Source organism: Triticum urartu, chromosome 2 (assembly GCF_003073215.2).
Source record: "Triticum urartu cultivar G1812 chromosome 2, Tu2.1, whole genome shotgun sequence".
NCBI classification, from domain to species: Eukaryota; Viridiplantae; Streptophyta; class Magnoliopsida; order Poales; family Poaceae; genus Triticum; species Triticum urartu.
This window is the reverse complement of record NC_053023.1, coordinates 26,753,015-26,768,289: the sequence shown is the minus strand read 5'-3', so window position 1 is coordinate 26,768,289 and position 15,275 is coordinate 26,753,015. Positions and strand designations below refer to the sequence as shown.

General features: G+C 42.8%; 1 protein-coding gene, 1 non-coding gene and 1 pseudogene across 2 annotated transcripts; 1 reads left to right on the top strand and 2 right to left on the bottom strand.

Moving 5' to 3' along the window:
* Positions 1-1,984: 1,984 nt before the first annotated feature.
* Positions 1,985-2,056, bottom strand: TRNAT-CGU. Its single transcript has one exon. It is a non-coding gene; the product is annotated as a tRNA-Thr (tRNA).
* A 515-nt stretch (positions 2,057-2,571) lies between these two features.
* Positions 2,572-12,773, bottom strand: LOC125535322 (probable protein transport Sec1a). Its single transcript, XM_048698375.1, has 21 exons — positions 12,561-12,773; positions 11,282-11,337; positions 11,098-11,179; positions 10,370-10,448; positions 8,778-8,828; positions 8,568-8,664; positions 8,470-8,502; positions 8,107-8,235; positions 7,534-7,725; positions 7,350-7,433; positions 7,148-7,246; positions 6,999-7,072; positions 6,424-6,520; positions 5,764-5,889; positions 5,581-5,676; positions 4,789-4,905; positions 4,605-4,682; positions 3,898-4,100; positions 3,221-3,311; positions 2,993-3,082; positions 2,572-2,914 (listed from the first exon to the last, which is right to left on the bottom strand). Exons 1-21 carry the CDS (start codon positions 12,616-12,618, stop codon positions 2,861-2,863), a joined length of 1,986 nt encoding a protein of 661 aa, XP_048554332.1. The 5' UTR covers positions 12,619-12,773; the 3' UTR covers positions 2,572-2,860.
* Positions 12,774-14,078: 1,305 nt separating this feature from the next.
* LOC125535320 lies at positions 14,079-15,029 on the top strand (annotated as a pseudogene).
* The last annotated feature ends 246 nt before the right edge of the window (positions 15,030-15,275 follow it).

Below are 15,275 nucleotides of genomic sequence, written 5' to 3'. Positions count from 1 at the left end.
CCAAGGGACGGGCAATCAACATGCCCAACACCCCTAATTCAGGACTCCGTCAATAACCCCTAAAACGGTCTTCAAATCAAGGACACTCCTCGGTCTCTCTCAAGCTGCTCTTTATATTGAGTCTTCTACCTTGCAAACTAGTCTAATCTTGCATATAGCTTTCTGATTTGATCTTACCCTCGGTCGAAGAGTCCTATATCTCGGGCATCCAGGATGTCCCACGGCCCTGTTGATTTGTATAATAAAAGATTCCATCTAAGTTCAGGATTGGCCTTGAATTCGAGGGTCATCTCCCTAGACTAGTTATCTTTAGGCTAGTCATAGTGGGAGTAACTTAGGTAGTAACATGGCACACTTCAAAAAGATTTTGCTTATGTGGCATGTTATTAATGAGAAAAAAGGTGTTTAAAGTAACATAATATGTTATTGTAACATAGCGCTTTCCGAAAAAAGATGAGTCTACGAGCTAATAAATGAAGTCATCTATGACATTACTACTATGTTACTTTGCACTATAAAGATACTAGTAACTTACACTAGTGTCATATGCATGACACTAGTATAAGTTAGTCTCCATTATGACCAGCCTTAGTGGCGAAGCCTACTCGGTTAAGGATAAGTTTTTTTGGCTAGGTCCAACCCTGACAACTTGACCAACCCGAAGCGTCACGTCTGGTTAGTTAAAAAGCCATCAAATCAAAAAAAAAGATCATGTGCTGGATTCCTAACAACATAATCAACCAAAAGCTCGTTCCTCGCGCGTTTTTAGTGCACGACACGTGGGGAACTTGCTGAATTACATCCTCCATATTACTAATACAAGATGTTCCTTATATTTTGATACATAGGAAGTATATAAAAAGGAAAGTGTTACCAGACGTATGTCTGATATTTGGCATCTCCCAACGAACATCCTCCCCACCGTTGCACGGATCTCAACGCAGGGTTGACGACACGTCAGATTTGAAAAGTAGTTCAAGATTAAAGCCAACAAACGTTTCAGTTTTTCCAAAGTACCTCAGCTTGCTACGCTGGGCAGTGGCTTGAGCATTCAGATGGGATAACTCGTACATGGGTTCCATTACCAGGCGCTCCTTTTTTAGCTTTATTTTCTTTTACCGAGATGGTATCTCCTTTTATATGGCAATTTTGTCTAAAACATTTAACATGGCAGTTTCTAATTTTTTTAAATATGTCACATGGCAATTTAGACATTTTTTCACAAATCAATTTTTTGGTTTTGCACATGGTTATTTTTTAATTTAAGAGATGGCATTTTCTATATTGTAAGAGATGACATTTTCTATATTGTAAGAGATGACATTTTTATCAAGCGATGGCATTATTTATTATTAAGAATGACGTTTTTATTATTAAGAGCTGGCATCTTTATTATTAAGAGATGACATTTCTATAACCTGGTAGTTTTTAAAGTTTAACATTTTTACAAGATGGCAGTTTTCAAAGCTTAGCATGAGAACTTTTTTTTCTAGATCATACGATCTTATTTTTGTCGTACTCATTGTAAATTTATACATTAGAGCAATGTCAGTTTTTTTAAAGTAGCATGACATTTTTCATAATCCAGACCAGGGACAAATTTGTGTTTTGTACAAGATGGCATTTTTCTAATCGGATACTGATTTTATATTTTTTACATACATCATGGATTTCTTTTAACATTTTATTGTGTACAAAATAAATTTTAAATTCTGCACTACCATGTAACACCGCTGCACATTAACCCATATATATACAAAAGTCAGTAGGAGTCTTTCCTACTGTCATAATTTATTTTTTGTAACTGGGCCTTGAGGCTAAAGGCGGCCTGTCTGGGCTGGATCGCTGGCTTCCTAGCGAACAAAATGTTCGCTGGTCGATCCACCAGCCAGCTGGAGATCCACATATCATGGCGATCGTCACTCGTGAGCCAGATATTAAGATTTGTCCAAAAAAAAAGATGTAAAAAGGTAAAAAGAAAGAAAGCCCCCGGTGAGGATCGAACTCACGACCTTTCCCTTACGAAGGGAACGCACTACCACTATGCTACGGAGGCATTTGTTGTGCTTGACGTTGCAGTTCTTTACCTATTGTTAACGCACCTTCTACAGGGCAGTACGTAAAGCGATGCGTACTGTAACCGCCAAATCCGATAATAACACTGTAAATGCACGGTACTATCCCTTCCTTCTTCTGCAGTTTGTGTGATGTGGGTCAACAAACGACGGATAGCCAAAACCAGGCAGCAAGCCTGGTAAGCTATCTCAAAAAACAACAACTACGGATAGCCAAACTAAACCCAAAACAAACGAAAGTTTCAGACCAACGGACCAATTACAAACTGAAACACCGGCACATCTTTGTGCTCTTCAGACATTGCAGCGTGGCAAGGGAAGAGGACCAGGAGACGACGCTATCGAGAAGATCAAGATCGTAAGCATTATTTATCGAACGTCTGCGAAATGCGATACCAGCCAACAACGGTATGGTATAGTGTGGGTCTAGTTTCAGCCATTTGATCGACATCGCCTTAAATTCAGACAGCTTGAAACTGCACAGATGCACGACAGATCAAGAAAAAGAAGACGTCTCTCGTTACACATTCTCAACGCATCCCGACAATACACAATGATGAACACCTCCTTCCATTGGTCCAAAAAAAGTCATCAGACACGCTACAGCTGCTAGCCAATGTTTATGTACACACTAGATTACGAGATACCAAAAGGAGGGCCGCCCTACAGCATGCCCCTCTAGACTGTGTGAGAAGCGAACTTCCGGTCCGTCCAATGCTCAGCTACACCTATATCCGAGACTGATAAATCAGTAGATAATTACAACCGATGCGTCCCTCCTATTGTTATATTTGCAGATCGTCCAGTGACAGCTCCTCATTCGACATCATCTTCAGTTTCTGCAGATAATGGCACAAAGTCATGTTGGCGGGTAGCTAGCATATCTGAGAGGAGGGCAGGACAGTCGACGGACTTACCGTGATGAATTTGGCTGGATCATCAAGACTGGAGGAGCCAAGGATAATTTCTCTCTTCAGTTTCAATGACAGCTTGTGAACAGCGCGTAACTGCAATATCCATCAACGTAGAAGAAAGCGGATTAGAGAACGTGCAAAATGTATTTATAGGTTAAAGCATGAAGCTAGGCACTATACTATGACTGAAAATGGAGCAAGTCGATTCGAGAGGCAATATGAAAAACATACCTCGGACCGGGTAGCACCCCCAACAACAAAGATAAACAAACGCCGACCCAACTTTCTCATATCACTTGACGCATGCTTCAGTACAGAATCGCTGTAAAATGATCATTGACACATTATATAAAGGAACTTCTAGCTGTAAACCAATCTATTATCAACTCTGATTTACCAGAAATGTGCAACTACCGAACACAGCTCTCAAAATCTCTTCACTGAGAAATGAACGTAAGCTGATGTATGCACTAGATAGCATGTCAGTAAATTGCTCACGATGGAATATTGATTAATTTGCTCTCGTTGCAGTAAACTGAGGTCACAGCTTTCATTATCCATGCCAAATGTCACAGGAGAAAGTTTGCTAGAAAGCATTAAAACTTTGCAGCAAGTGTTGCAGACTGGTGCCAAAAGTTCAGTCTTCGTGAAGTCTAATCTACTCTTGCCAATATGAACAATGATCATACTGATGTGTCATATAAATCAAAGGTCTATATAGTTGGTAACAATAGGCAGAACAGAATTTAACCAACTAACAGAACTAGCATAATAGCCTACGCACCCACATAGCATCTGGAAAGACTATAGGAAACAGCTTACTACAGACATGTCCATAAACACCCTAAACAGAAATGCATGCTTAAAACTTGAAACCGAGGAAAGCCAATGGAATCGTTATGACCAACCTTGAATAGCCATCGTCGGAGTTGCGAGGTCTAGCCCATGTGCCACCTGTCCGTCTAGATCTCATGGATTGAGCTGGTTGATGAGCTGGGCTTGTTCGAGCGGACATGCTGCTTGAGATCCCCCGGAAGCTAGAACTAGGGTCACTCATACAATGGTACTCATCTTTCGGAAGCTCTCCTTTACTGAGTTTCTCAATCAAATCCTACAAAAAAGGCAAGAACCACATTCATGAAATGGCAAAAAAATACAAGAGAGGAAGTTGGCACATGGACTTGGTAAAAGTAATCAGAGTGAGTGTAAATTCATATTTTTATCGATAGTAAATGTTTGTGCTGAAGTGGTACCCAAGACATACACAGTAATCAAATCAAGAAATTAGTAGGCCGGGCAAATGGATCATGGGGCCAAAGAATGGGGACAAATTAACTGAAACCAACGGACCAACCATGAGGGTTCCATATATACAGCAAACCAGTAGTTGACAAAATGAGGTGAGATGGCAGATGGATCAGAATTAATCGAGAATAACGCACAAAAGGGGAACTTGGGAACAACAAAAGAATGGTGGAGATAAATTATCTTCGAATCTCAAAGACATTTTAAATTATTGACAAATTATCTCCGTATGCAAAAAAGTTCATTTCATGAAACAGTATGAAGAATATCAATCATTTACTGCTATAATTAATCAGATAAAAAATTATACCTCCAGGATGGGATAAAACCTGGACAACGTCCATGTTGATTCTTCCCCTATTCGTTCTTTTCTGATACCACGTTTTTTCTGAAAATTGTAAAATTGAGTGAATAACTTCTACTATAAAATCAATTATCTAAAAGCTATATGTTTGGAAGAACTAAGACACAAGTAAAATAATTCGACAGGTTACCTTACGTATTTCAAATTTCAGAGGAAAACCACCTTTTGAAGACTTTTTAGTTTCATGAGCACATATGCAGCGCATATTATTCACTGCGATCATATCATCAGCAGATAATCCGGCCAGCTGGGAAAAAAATCTCTTACTGAATTAGTTATAAAACAACAAATTGACAACTGACTGATTGAAGAATTGAAGCTACAAGTCTCTGATGCAGAAATTCTTAGAAACTGTCTACTGTACAGAAGGAACCAAATGTACAACTTTTGAAAAGGTGGATTTTTACAAATGCATCATTTCAATGTAAATGCCCCCTCTGATCACAGAAAGTAGCAACTGAAGTTCTTTAAGTCTTAAGACATTAATTGGGCCATTATCTTTTCTAATCATATACTCCCCTCGGTCCCATATTAATTGACGCAGAAATGGATGTATCTAGTACTGAAATACTCCCTCTGTCCCATAATATAAGAACGTTTTTGACACTAGACTAGTTCCAAAAACGTTCTTATATTATGGGACGGAAGGAGTACATTTCAGTACTAGATACATCCATTTCTGCGTCAATTAATATGGGATGGAGGGAGTATTTGTGAAAAGCTATAGATATAAGATTTGCAGGTCTTTTTGCAAATAGATCTACTTCATGGGTGGCCATTCAACATATTTGTCAATTCACAGCAGCCCAGTGTTCATACTATTTTACAGTTGTTGTTAGCCCAGGGCTCACTTGTCAAACTCAAATTAGATGTATTTTACAAATGAATGGGCTAACTTTCCCATATATATAACTAAAGTTACCTGCATCAGCTTTGCTCCCTTCTCACTCTGGATCTTCTCTGGATTAATTGCAGCATAAATCATTAGTAAACGCAGCTTGTTTTCACGACTTATATCCTGGATTAGGTCCTCAAACATATCAGTATGATATCTAGACAGTATTAGAACTAGCATTTTGTTGGTTGTAGTCCAATTAATAATTACCTGATGTGTCCTAAAGAAATCGATTAGTTCTTTCGAGCCAGCATCACCAAACACGAGATCTTGCTCGAGCTGGCCAACATCTTTCAAATGCTGTTCTTTGATTATGTCAAAGAGCTTTTCTGCAATCTGTAGCAAAATGAGTAACCAAAAGTAAAGTATACTCCTTGGTATGTCAAAACAGCTGATATTCGGGAAGCCAGTTCAAATTCTTCAGTTCCTATCCTAGTCCCAATTTCCAAGATCTAACCAGAGTGCTAGCATGAGGCAATGCTAGGAAAGGTAACACCAGGTGAAGTGTATGCTGGTAAATGGAAACAGCGCAAGCAGAAATGGGATTAGTGGACTTGCACTGATATGGTGGTCAGTCTAGGCCCATGGCAGACACTTCCAACTCGTCACACCATCTCCATTGTAATGTTTAAGATTTGCCAGGTACACACATTTGTTTTTTGATATACAAGTTGATGAAAAGTCAAGTCCATCTTAATTTTAAGATAAATCATGTATTCTAATTTGTGGTAAATATTGCCTTCTCAGCATGTGCATGTAAAAAAATCAAGTGACAATTTGGTGATCTTAGAAGTGTAGGTAATACAACAATACGTGATTAGTTTCAAGTTTATGCAGCACACACTGGCACTAGAAAGCAAAACTACAAACCTCGACATGGAGGGAAAGCTTATCAATTTGATCAGTGTATTGTGGAAGAGCTTGGACCATTTTTTGCAATTCTTTTGTTGATAACTCTCCATTGGTCCTGCAAATCAAGCAGGAGCATTAACATTACAACAAGAAAAAAAACTTACTAAATGCGAGAATCAATTCAATAAAAAAGGGGCAGCCCCAGTGCATGTAGCTCCCGCTTGCGCAGGGTCTGGGGAAGGGATGCCTATTTCAAATGCATCATGGTAACTCAGTAAGTATATCCTAGAAACCACACACTTCAAATGTTTTGGCTGTCATTATGAATTGCATAAACCTGACTAATTAACAAACCAAATAGGAAAAATGACAAGTATAGGTTGGTGAACAAATTTCGCTTGCAGAGAACACATCATTATCTAAACCAGTTCGATTTTGCATTTCTGCACCATTCATTTCTCTTCCAAGATGCAACGTTTGCTAGTATGTTATAACCTAACTAAAGTTCACTGTTATAACTGCATAGTGCATACTCCCTTAAGCTAATTGCCAGTAATAACCCCAACTTGCAATAGTTGCTGTCTAGAACTAACCTTGCTTGGTGTAGTTGAGCTGCTTTATTTTTAGATATAAAATCTCTCATCTTCTCATGCAGTCTTAAATTAGCCTGCAATATTGATGTCATAATGCAATTACTGAAACATACAACAACGTTTAAAGATAACAGTGGCAACAATCTTACATCCGCTACATGTACATCACGAAGCTCAAACCATATGGGATCATGATCTTCCAATAAAACCTCTTTTTTCTCAGTGCCTGATCCACTCTTGTTTGGCACCTGTTGTTTCCAATTCATGTGTAGGAACATGATATCAGGGGTACAACAGAACTGAAAAATGGGTCGACACTGAACTGTATTAAAATGATTTTGATATGCTCACCTCTTGCACATATTTGTTACCATCCATGGACAGTAGATCATGACACATGGCATCATAGGTCCATTCATGAATAACAGGGGCGATCTGTAAACATCATGAAAACATGAAACATCGTAAGGAGTAAGCCAGCATTTCACTTTCAAACCAGTGACAAACATCTCAAACATATAAAAAGATCTCATACCTGGTCTATTGAACGATCTACAATAAGTAATTCACATGTTTCTGTCTGAGGAAATTCAGGTATTATTGATTTATATCTCGCCAGGCAATTCCACACAGAAGCTGCCAACTTTGTGGGCACTAAATCTCGTAGAGTTGTCAAAGTAGAAGCATCAATCGTCCTAGCGACACGATAGTGCACACGAGGAAATTCCTAACAATATTGGAAACATTCAGCGTTGGTCTTAATGGAAAATATGGGAAAAGGCAGATGAAGTAACAATTAAGCAATAACAATGAAGTAAAGTGGCAATGATTCACATGATAATCGCTCCAAATTAATTTTTATGATTGGCAATAACCATCTCATCCACAAAAAACATCTTCTGTTGTGTACGAAGACCATGACATTTGGATACATGTTCAAATTGCTCATATGCTCAGACTTGCCACACGCAAGCCCTCAACCACCATATTTTGTCCTCATTAATCAAAATCACATTCTCTGTAATGCCTGAATTCATCACCCCCCATCCCCTACCCCAAGTGTACAAGGGTATAAAGACTTTGCAAATAGCATAAAATGGAAAGGTACCTTCATTGATGCAAATACAGTAGCAATGCGAGTGGCCATCGTGTTAATGCATGAATTATAGTTCATTGAGCCTTCTGCATTTTCTGTGAAAAGCTCTTCTAGAGCCTTGTCATGGTCAGTTACAAAGCCCTGCACACAGCAATGGATTCATCGAAATCAAACAAATAATAAAGTAAATAAACAAGTACTCCCCCCCCCCCCCCCGTCCCAAATTGTAAGACCATTTTTGACACTATGATAGTGTCAATAATGATCTTATATTTTGGGACGGAGGGAGTAGATATGTTTTAATTCATCTGCGGTCATACATGAATAAGTATTAATCTGAACCAGCACTCTTGAAACGTTAAGTAGCCCGGTTACCTGGCTATCAATAGCGAAGTATTCCAGATTCATCTGCGACATAGAGCAAAAAGTGAATTTGCATGCTTGCGAGTGAGAGAGGGGGCAGTTAAACAGACCTCACTGAGTGCACCAACGCGTGCTAAAACACTTGAATCTTTTCTTATATGAGCCACCCATTCTTTCTGTATGGGAGAACTGAAAAATATATAGGCTCTGCAGTTGGCACAACATTGTATCAATAACTAAAGTAACAGAAGCGTATTGGAGAAAAAAAAGACTAAAGTAACAGAACAAATGTCAAGTAAATACATGCACAGATCACATACTTCTTGTACAATGGACGCTTCCCAGACATGTTGGACATAAATATGTCAATACTGCATTATGACAGAAATGAACGGTTAGAGAAACTGGAAGTGCAAAAAAAAAATCAACATCACCAGCAAAAATAAATAAAAATAACTGCACCTACCACAACATTTTAATTGCCTTGGGGACTAAAAGACTTGAGTGCAACAAAATCAAAAGATACTCTTTCTCAGCACGGCTTAAAAGGATAAAAACTACAGCATGCACCAGTTCATGCAGTGCATGTGTATCTCATAATTTGGTCGACAATCATATTACTTTGGTATTTTATACTCCTCGTTTAAGGATAAGTTTTTAGTGCTCAAGTCATCCATCTAACAAAGCTGGAGCTGTATCTCTTATTAGTGATTAAGAAAATAACAAGCGAGGTTTTCCAGTCTGTCCGTCCCTTCTTAGGGCCTCTCAGTGTTCAAAAATTGCTGGGTGCTAAGTGGGTGGCAACTGCCTATGAAGCAAACCAACCAGGAGGTATGAACAGCATTTTGCAAAAGCAGCAAGTAAACAAAAAAAAAAGGCCTGTCCAGCAGCCCAAATAAACGGACCAAACGCCAAAAAAGCTCCCAACCACAGTGAAGTTCAGCAAATAAAAGTGTTGTAACTAGCCCCTACCCTGGCAGCAATGAGTGCCCTTGCGTGCCCCTCATTCTGCTCCACTTCTCGCACACACAGACTAATCTGTGCTGGTTATCGCCTACCGCACACTCCGGTGGTAAAAACTGGAGTGGCAGGAGAGTCCGACGAGGCAACGAAGAACTTGACTCGGCTACAGGGGGGTTATTTTCAGAGGAAGAGGGGCTTGAATTGGAGATGGCAAAGGAGAAGTCAAGCAGCAGTGAGGGGAACCTCGCCTGGTCACCATCTTGCCAAACGCTTCTGTTCTAACTCCTAAGGATGCAAGCCGGGCGGGTTCACGGACAATACCACAATACAAGCTTAGTGTTAATTTCATGGCCAGTGATGACCTAATTGGCGAGTTTCGCGAGATAAGTGTGCCGCCACAACCAGCTACTCTAATGTGCCTTGGCAGCGACTCTTACCACCTATCAGCACCTTTGACCGAGACCACCCAGCCCAGCAATTTCCCCTGACTCATAGTGTCGATCCTTAGCATCTAGATGGTCGCTTACGATCCCTGATCTCTCTTCCACAGCAAGAAGAAGGCTTGCAAACAGCTAGTTGATGGCAAACGACGTACCCATGGTCCTCACACCCAGACCAAAGCATGGATGCATGTGCTCTTTGCCATAAGTACTATATAAGTCCTAGAACTAGACCACTGGATATCTTTGCCAGCACTTATTGAATCAAAAGCTGGTAGGCTCAACTAGTGGCACATTGTCACTTTGAGTACAAGAATGGCAAGGTAGCAGTCAAAACAATATTTCACAAGTGAGGCAGTATCATACAGATCCCTGGGCACGAAGCCTACCAAGTAGTTGAGTAAATCTGGCAGTGATCACAAATTTTGAGAGGTTACTGCCTAGGGAAAAGTACTAACAGTGACAACACACAGCCATGTCAAAGAGGATATGTTGCTAACATAGCTTACTTTTGTTTCGTAGGTTGCATGAAATAAATTGCCTCCATTGATGGTAACGGCTGCCTCCGTTTGTATAGGTCCTCAACCACTGCAAAAGAATTGGCAATGTGGAGCTTTTATGCATAGACAATAACCCATGGAGGAATTCCATGGCACCCTACAGCTTTGGAAAGCTAAATGCTAAATACATTCGAAGGAAATACTTTAACAGTTCAACAGAAAGCTGGTTAAAGTTCTCCAAAATTAGGAACACTGACAGTGTTAAAGTACTTTTGTAGCACAATTAAAGAACTATGCAGCCTTTTTTTAGACATGATGTAAAATTTAATTAATGCTAGTAGAAATCCTAGTGGCCTCATTTAATACATTAAAGGGGCTCTGCATTGACATGAAAAAATATTTAGACTGCATCACCAACTGGGGCCAGTTAAAGTATTTGCAGAAAAGTTGCATTCTTATCATGACTCTGAGGTGGCATATTGTAACAGAACTCCTTCAGTGGAACGACATAGTATTAGCCAGAATAAATGCCTCATGTTACAGCAATGTCTGTACTGCAGTACAGGGATTTACTTGATTTTTTCATATGCCTAAGTGAATACTTTTTGAACGCACCAAGAGGATCAAATGGACAAATCAAATACTTGTATCCTTTCTTCTAATACAAATGGCATGCATTTTGTCGAGTGTTGAAGAAAAAAATGTCCAGGTTCAGAACATGACAACAGCCTACTTACATGAAACTCCTTGTTCTGTTATATCTCCCATCTTGCACGAAGATGACATGATCTTGACAGTAAGTTTATCCATGATAAGAACCTAGTCAAAACACAATTTTATGCATGTCACTTCTCTTTGCAAGGTGGTAGGACATGACAATATCAAAATCCTGAAAATCATCCAAACCAAAAGGATTGATACCTTCCATGGTGATCCTTTGTTCTGCCTAGTTGATCTTAACATTTCATTTAATAAACCTACACAGGTGCAACAAGAATGAACAAATAAATGGTAAATCTGGAACTTGGTGGAATATGCCGGTAAGAGAAAAAAATAACATGATAAATTTACAATTACACGGAATTTGCCCTATTCAAGTATAACCAAAATTCTTAGCACAAATAACTATAATGGAAGAAACAAAATAAAGTCAAGTGAAACATGAGTACAAGAGAATCACGCATGTCATTTTACATTGACAGCCAATGCGCATCTCTTTAAGCCGTGCCATTAAGAAAATATACTAGCACAATGCACCAGTATTGCCTAGTTGATCTTTAGTGATCTAAACGCTCTTATATTTCTTTACAGAGGGAGTATAAATCAGTTACTGACTCTACTATATCCGATTGATTTCCACAAAACCACCCAACCACCAAATCCCTGCCAGACACAACCATGGAATGTCCTTCGCAGCCCACCCCAAATCGATCATTTCACAGTCTACTTGATGGTCTGCTGAAGTGTTAATAATACTATAACCACACTCGCGTTACCCTGTTGCCGATTTTTCCATGAGCTAAACTCACATGGAAACAAGTAAAGCAGAGCATGCGCTCACCGCCATGCCAGATAGCTAAACCAAAACAACAAAATATTGTGAACAAAGTCGGTGTTTAATTATGGTTAAGTTTATGTGTACATGCCAGCGTCGACTGTAATGAAATGCAAGCCTCTGCAAAGCAGCAAGCTCGTAACAGGTTACTAAACGGCCAACGACAGTGATTGTTTAATGGCCGAATTGTGTTGCTCTACACGCTGAGGAAATTGAAGTTCAATTCCTTAGATTACATGCTGACGCTGGTTTAAAAGATAAAACAGAAACCTCCTCAAGTATTACTAGCTTGCAATTTGACAGCATCCACTCACGCACATCTCACCGGTCTGAAAATTCCCCTTGCCCCCAACAAAATCACGGGACAGGGGAGGCGAGGCCACTAGAGAAACCCCCCTGAATCGGCGAAACGAACTAACTATGCATTATCGTCGGTTCGACACGAGTAATCGCGCACCCAAACGCACAGCAAATCAGGGCATTGCGCAGCAGGAGCAGCGACTGAATAATCACCCCCCATCCGCCCCCTCCCTCCCTCTCCCCTCAGTTCAAACGCCGTTTCTCCACAACCAGAACAAACAGAGCAGGGGAGGGGAGGGAGCGGGAATGGGAAGCCCAGCGCAGGGGTAGGGGGGAGGCACTCACGGTCCCGGGTGATCTCGCGGAAGCTGCCGCCGCGCGAGGAGTCGGAGTCCGTCGACATCGCCGCCGCGCGCCGCGCTGGCTAGGGTTGGTGCGGGTGGGCGAGTGGGAGGCTTAGTGCGCTGCGCGTGCGGGGAGCGGAGCGAAGGGAAGGAAAGGCAGCGGGGAGAAAGGAAAGAGGTTGCTTGCCACCGCCGCGGGGTCGGACGGGGAGCGGGGTTAGTACTGGTCTGGTGAGACCAATGGGGAGGAGGCGTGGGGTTTAAGCTCGCCCGGTCTATGGCGCGTGGGCCTGGCCGGGTCCACGCGCGATTAGGCGCGTCTGGGTGAGACTATTGGGCGGTGAAGAAAGGTAAGAGAGCGGACGAGAAGGTTCCACGGGACGGGTAGTTCAGACGCGGCTGCAGAAGAGAAGAAAGGGATGCGTGGGCCGAGCGACGGGGGTACTCTTTCTTCCTTTCCTTCGCGGACAAGGATGGATGCAATGCAAGCCTCTTTTTCTTTACACACAATGTGATGATTTAGACTCAAACTCGCAAAACTTTACTTCACCATACCCCAACTTGCATCTCATGTGATGATTTAGTCCCAGGCCAATCACAACTCGACAACCGGTCGGCGAACGCACTTTTGGAGAAAACCCCCTACTGTTTTCTTTAATGAACCCGCACTCACCTCGCGTGATTTTGTTTCCAGGTGTTCCCTATCATGATCTGAGCTCAGCAAACAACTCAACCGGTCCCATGTTCGATCATTATAGTAGTCCCAGAACAAGATGAGAATTGAAGGCGTAACCCTGTGGCTTTCAGCATGACACCGGCTGTCAAGGTCTAGAATGTTTGTCTGAATGCCTGCGCTCCACAGGTGCGTGCCTATCAGGTTATGAGAAAAAAAATTGATGCCCAATAGCAAAGAGTTTCAGACAATGGTTCCGCCACACTATTCCTTTCCTCATGGATGTGACAGGGCACCAGTTTAATTAGAGTTTGGTTCGAGTACACGGTTGACTTCAGCTTCATGTGCATGGAAGGTGCCGTTCGATGCTTCAACGACAAGGACCGTACGTGTCATGAGTTGGAACCAGCCAGTCTGGAGGCTGCTGGTCTCTCTTCAAGTTTGGGTACGTGCACTGGTGAACAGGAGCCCTAGTGCGTGCTGTCCCATGATACAGAAACAAGAGATCATCTATTGGCTGCAAAGCTATAGGACGTCCACGATAAGCATACTACTCCCTCTGTTCCTAAATATAAGTCTTTGTAGGGATTTCACTATGGACTACATACGGAGCAAAATGAGTGAATCTACATTCTAAAATGCATCTATATACATCCGTATGTGGTTCATAGTGAAATCTTTACAAAGACTTATATTTAGGAACGGAGGGAGTAGCACTGAACGCTGTGCTAAAGAAGTACTGTTCGGTTAGGAAGTACCAATTAATGCGCGCAAAACATTCTTGCACGGACGGTTTTGATATCGCAGATTGATTCGCACGCGCGATGTGAGGAGCAGGAGCGGCCTATGATGAACGACGGCCGCGTCCACCAGCTCCGGCTTCTCCAGCGAGTACGCTTACTCCTCCTCCGACCCCTCCCCCAGCCCGCTCTGCAGTCCACTTCGAGAAGCCCGTCCCGCCGCCGCCCCAACACCAGCAGAAGCCGCCGGCACGTACGTGGTGCACTGCCCAAAGACAAGGTCTTCCGCGTGCCGCCGCCGGAGAACGCGCGCCTCTTCCAGCACTACACCCGCCGCGCCGACTGCTCCTGCCTCTACCTCGCCGTCGCGGTCCTCTCCCTCGCCGCCGCCGTCGGGGTCGTCTACCTCGCCTTCAAGCCCAGGCAGCCGGCGTACTCGGTCGTGTCCCTCGCAGTGTCGGGCCTCGCCGGCGTCAGCAACGCCTCGGCCCCCGGCCCGCTCTCGCCGGGGTTCGCCGCAACCGTCCGCGCCGACAACAGCGCCAACGGCAAGGTCGGCGTGCACTACGACGGCGCCGGGAGCCGCGTCGCCGTGTCGTACGAGGGCATGAGCCTGGCGGACGGCGCGTGGCCGGCCTTCTACCAGGCGTCGTGCAACATCACGGTGTTCGTGGCGAAGGCGAAGGGCACCAGGATACGGTTCTCGAAGCGCGAGCGCGGGCAGATGGCCGCGGCAGAGCGGCTCCCATCGGTGCCGTTCGACGTGGACATCACGGTGCCCGTGCGGCTGCAGCTCGGCGGCGTGAGGACGTGGGCCGTGCCGGTGACGGTTCGATGCGCCATGACGGTGGACAGGCTCGCCGCCAGCGCCAAGGTGGTGTCGAGGCCGTGCGACGTCAATGTGCCGTTCTTGTTCCGTTCTGGAGGAACTGACGCCGCCGATGCAAGAAAAAATGGCTAATGGCTGATTAGGAGAGCACTTCTTGCAGGTAGCGGCCAAGGATTCATGCTGCTTCCGTCATTCTTTTTTCTCCCCGTTAATTTGTATGTTGGTTTGATCGAGCAATGTTAATTCTTTTCTTTGTTGAGAACTTGAAATCATGTTCTGTCACGAAACTGTGCTGCAGTAAAGATGTTCATGAGGTGCAACCTCTCTTCTCCTGAAAGACTGAAAGAAAACGGTGTTGTGCACTGATACCTGTTCTGTCACAATCTGAACAGTTTTATCATGTGGTTTTCGGTAGAAACTATACATTTTATTTTGGAACAGTAGCAACTACATGTCGTTCTGAATATGAAATAC